The 5,000-nt window shown below is 38.1% G+C and overlaps 1 protein-coding gene across 1 annotated transcript in view; it reads left to right on the top strand.

The window, feature by feature from the left end:
* The window catches only part of LOC132856328 (collagen alpha-1(XXIII) chain-like), a 29,883-nt gene that overhangs the window by 15,764 nt on the left and 9,119 nt on the right, over nucleotides 1–5,000 (top strand). Inside the window, exons 14-21 of the mRNA XM_060885865.1 lie at nucleotides 1,291–1,353; nucleotides 1,462–1,506; nucleotides 1,827–1,907; nucleotides 2,003–2,056; nucleotides 2,165–2,230; nucleotides 3,616–3,642; nucleotides 4,373–4,432; nucleotides 4,907–4,978. Coding sequence (XP_060741848.1) covers nucleotides 1,291–1,353; nucleotides 1,462–1,506; nucleotides 1,827–1,907; nucleotides 2,003–2,056; nucleotides 2,165–2,230; nucleotides 3,616–3,642; nucleotides 4,373–4,432; nucleotides 4,907–4,978 — 468 coding nt within the window. The remainder of the gene's footprint in view (nucleotides 1–1,290; nucleotides 1,354–1,461; nucleotides 1,507–1,826; nucleotides 1,908–2,002; nucleotides 2,057–2,164; nucleotides 2,231–3,615; nucleotides 3,643–4,372; nucleotides 4,433–4,906; nucleotides 4,979–5,000) is intronic.

Here is a 5,000-nt window from a genome sequence, read left to right as displayed (position 1 = left end):
CTGAAAATAAAATATTATGCACAAAAATCGCTAAAAAACTTACAAAGCTCTGATTCTGAACGATCTCCTTACAGAAAACAGACAAGAGATCGATTTATCTCGATTATTCAGTAACCTTAGGTTTAGTAGAGTGTTTACTTATCAATCCCCTGTGAATGAGTGGTTACTATAGAAACCGTCAGGTATTAAACAATGTTACTGCTGGAACTGGTATCATAGCTACTTTATAAATAAATAAATCACCTTCCGATTCGTAAAAAGTCTTACACGAAAGCATCAGCTAACCGTTTTGTTTTCAGGATGACAAAAGCTTGACGAATTGATTTAACTCGAATAAAGGAAAGTGTACGTAGGCTTTCAGAGCAGGGAGCCATCTGGTGGTGCGGAGGTGAAATAACAGCTAGCGTTATCAACATCTTTGTCATCTTGATGGAGTCAGTTGAAGGATAATTCCAATTTCTTTTATTCAAATATTATAGAAAAGTTTTTTTCTTTTATCTCACTGCGACATAAAACCTCGTGTCACCTCATGAGTATCATCAATTTTTCATCAATCTACCCAGAGATTTATTTAAGATGTCTTAATAAAGTGTAAATATTCAAAGCTTCATCTGATGTTCGTGGCTTTTCCTTGTTGCAGGCGATCCACACCATCAGTGTTTCGGTAATCCTAAAGAAAGCATGAGATGGATGTTATGTAGCTATGTTTAAAGTCATTGTATCTAACAGTGTGAATTTGAATACTAGGAGGCGTTTGCGATCGTGTGCCGAAGCGCATGCAGCTAATTCACAATCGCTGGAGACTCATATAATTATAGATTATACAGTATATACAGCGAGTTTCCAGTTTGGAGGACATTTGGGGAAGGAAATGTAGATTATTTTTTAGTTGCATTCTTGTGCATGAGTGTGTTTAATAACAATATTTCATTTTTAATAGAGAGGTTAAACTGATACTCTTCAGGTTATGTATTAACAGGAAAATAACCAACAGTAGTGTGTTTGTGGTGTGGAGTGATGAAGCAGAGATACTCTTAACGCCCTGAAGTTGATTACTTTTCCGTGTAACATCACATCCTGACGTGTTTGATTCCTTTTACACCGTATTGCTTGCTCTTTGTGTCATTTTTTACTTACTTTATAGCAACTTATTTATTTAGTTATACTGCTATAGCTTACAATATAGCAGCTAGAAACGTTCTCCTAAAGATATAAATGCAGTTTTACAGAAGCCACAAAGAACCTTTTTTCCTACAATATGTGTCCTTACATGCACTCTTTTCGTCACAGGGACCGCCGGGTCCTCCTGGACCTCCTGGACCTCCAGGATCTCCAGGAAAGGACGGGATAAAGGTGAGCAACATTCCATGTTTCGGTAATGCAGAGATGTAGTGATGAAGAGTGTGTTAGCGGTAAAGATGTGACATAATTGTGTGTGTGTGTGTGTGTGTGTTAATACAGGGAGAACTGGGCTTACCTGGACTAGCTGGAGTAGATGGAGAGAAGGTGATCACTTATAGAGAATGACACATCATACTTTTTATCCGTTTCTAGCTCCTTTTAAAACTCCTCCCATCACTTTCACCATAGCAACAACTTCAGCCAATGAGTTGTTGCTATAGTAACGATAATCTGCTCGCGCTTAGATCACAAGCGCTCAAAATGTTTCATTTGAGGATAAAATCGTATCAGGTTTAAAATAAAATATTAGACAACGGTCTAATGACCAGGACCAGAAGAGACAGGGTTTGTTTACATGGAAATAATATCAATAGAATCTGTTTGTTAGGTGGAATTATTTTGTGTTAATGAATTGCTGTGTTTAGGGAGCTAAAGGAGATGTTGGAGAACCAGGAAGCCCTGGAGACAGAGGAGAGAAGGGAGAGATGGGACTCTCTGGTCCTGCTGTATGTAACCTTCTCTTCAGTACTGTCAGTACAGACTGACTGTGTGTTCATGTTGCCTCATTATTAGTGTGTGTGTGTGTGTGTGTGTGTTCCAGGGACTGGATGGACAGAAAGGAGAGAAAGGAGACAGCAGACTAGAAGACAACCTGGTCAGTAAAGTGGACGTTTTTGATGGAGATCATTATAATACGCCGTTAGACGTCTACAGATGAGACGTATGTCAGATTTAGAATTTTTTTGGATGTTTTTCTCTTCAGGTTCAGATGATTTCTCAACCAGGACCCCCAGGACCTCCAGGACCAAGAGGACCTCCAGGATTTATGGTGAGTTCACAACACATCGTCATTACTCTCTCTCTCTCACACACACCCACACAGCTCACATTGACACTCTCTGTCTCTCTCACATACACACACACATATACACACACACACCCACACAGCTCACATTGACACTCTCTGTCTCTCTCACATACACACACACATATACACACACACACACCCACACAGCTCACATTGACACTCTCTGTCTCTCTCACATACACACACATATACATACACACACACCCACACAGCTCACATTTACACCCTCTATCTCTCTCACATACACACACACACATATACACACACACACCCACACAGCTCACATTTACACCCTCTGTCTCTCTCACATACACACACATACACACACACTCACACCCACACAGCTTACATTTACACCCTCTATCTCTCTCACATACACACATATACACACACACTCACACCCACACAGCTCACATTTACACCCTCTGTCTCTCTCACATACACACACATACACACACACTCACCCACACAGCTGACATTTACACCCTCGCTCACACACATGCACACACACACACACACACACACACACTCAGCTCACATTTACATCCTCTGTCTCTCTCACATACACACACACACACACACACACACACATTCTCTCTCTCTCTCTCTCTCTCTCTCTCTCTCTCTCACACACACACACACACACACACACTCAGCTCACATTTACATCCTACACACACACATATTCTCCCTCTCTCTCTCTCTCTCTCTCTCTCTCTCTCTCTCACACACACACACACACACTTATGTGCTCTCTTAAGTTCAATTCAAACTCAATTTAATTCGGTTAATTAATCTTTGTTAAAGTTAAACTTTAGCAACTTTTCTTGTATTTTAAATTGTAAACACATTGTTCTTGTCCACAGCACGACAGCTTATTTCAGTTCTTTTTTGAGCAGAATGTTTGAAATAAGAATCGGACTTCGGCTTGAAATTAGTAGAAACATTAAAAAAAAACATAATGAACAGAATAACTTAAAAAAAACACCTAATAATATTAATAATAATATTTGAAAAATATTAGTTTCATCTGTTAAATATTAGATATTAATATATTTACATGGAAACATAATCTCTCTTTTTTTTTTTTAATAAATTAGACAATACAGCAACAGCAACTATTACTTTTCCGATTCTGTTTAACTTTTTACAACTGAGAGAAAAGCTTAAAAGAAAAAAAGGAGAAAAAAATAGAAGAGTGAAAGAAAATGACTCGGTAAAATTTGAAGAGGTCAAAGATCGTTTTTCTTTTTTTTCTAGTTTATATATATAATATTTTAGGTTTTAGGTCTTTATAAATAAAACTTTCGCTCACTGACACTAACCAACACTGTGTTTTATTTCAGGGTCATCCTGGAATTCCTGGTCCGAAGGTCAGCTTCACACGTCGACTTGTTTCTCTCTAATAAACTAATAATCTGATGGCAGCATATTTTAATTTCATTAACTATTTCAATCCAAACTTTTCGATCGATTGGTTTAACCTTTTGATTTATAAATGAATTAACACCATATCGTATACTTCTGTCGCTTCAAAATGCATGTCATAAAATTTTTACTTTTAATATCACTTATATTAAAAAGCAAACATATTGTTCATGTGTAGGAATAAAAGGAAATAATTTACGGTATCTCACAACAGCATATACAGCCACATAGACCATATCACCTTATAATCTTTGCATATACACGTCCATAGATAGACAGACAAAGTGCCAAAACAATATAATAATAGGAAATAATAATAAAATAATAAAAGGAATTTTGAAAAATAATTTTGAAAAATAATTTTGAAAAATAATTTTGAAAAAAAAAAAAAACTCAATCAAAATCTAAAATCTCTAACATATTTAAAGTTGATGAACAATCGAAAATTTATATGTCAAGAATATTATTTATTTCAAATATTTCTATATTAAAAAAAATAATATTTTCGATTTTTATGCATTTTTGCTAGATAATTTTTACCGATTTTTGTTCCATCTTACTAGAGCTTCCGTAGCACAAAAAATATTTATTTTGCTCGATTTAATTGAATGACTAGTGTTAAATTACAGTAATGGTCTCAGATGATTTAAAGATGATTTCTTCTTGTTTTTAAAGGGTGATTCGGGAGAGTGTATTAAAGGAGATAAGGGAGATCCAGGAGTTCCAGGAATCCGGGTGAGAACACGTCGTGTCCCAAAACACCCGAATCCTCACTCACTCACTCATTTTCTACCGATTATCCGAACTACCTCGGGTCACGGGGAGCCTGTGCCTATCTCAGGTGTCATCGGGCATCAAGGCAGGATACACCCTGGATGGAGTGCCAACCCATCGCAGGGCACACACACACACTCATTCACTCACGCACTCACACACTATGGACAATTTTCCAGAGATGCCAATCAACCTACCATGCATGTCTTTGGACCGGGGGAGGAAACCGGAGTACCCGGAGGAAACCCCCGAGGCACGGGGAGAACATGCAAACTCCACACACACAAGGTGGAAGCGGGAATCAAACCCCAACCCTGGAGGTGTGAGTCGAACGTGCTAACCACTAAGCCACCGTGCCTCCCACACCCAAATCCTATGACATGACAAATCATGATAAATGTAAAAGGATCGTTTGTGAAATCTAATGTTTTTTAGGGAGCTGAGGGCCCACAGGGACACACGGGTCCTGCAGGGTTGGTCGGCCTTCCGGGATCCAAGGGCGAAAAAGTAAGAGCTGGATTTTGACTGA

This window comes from Tachysurus vachellii, chromosome 13 (genome assembly GCF_030014155.1).
Source record: "Tachysurus vachellii isolate PV-2020 chromosome 13, HZAU_Pvac_v1, whole genome shotgun sequence".
Classification (NCBI taxonomy): Eukaryota; Metazoa; Chordata; class Actinopteri; order Siluriformes; family Bagridae; genus Tachysurus; species Tachysurus vachellii.
The sequence above is the reverse complement of the archived record's forward strand: the minus strand, read 5'-3'. Positions and strand labels throughout refer to the sequence as shown.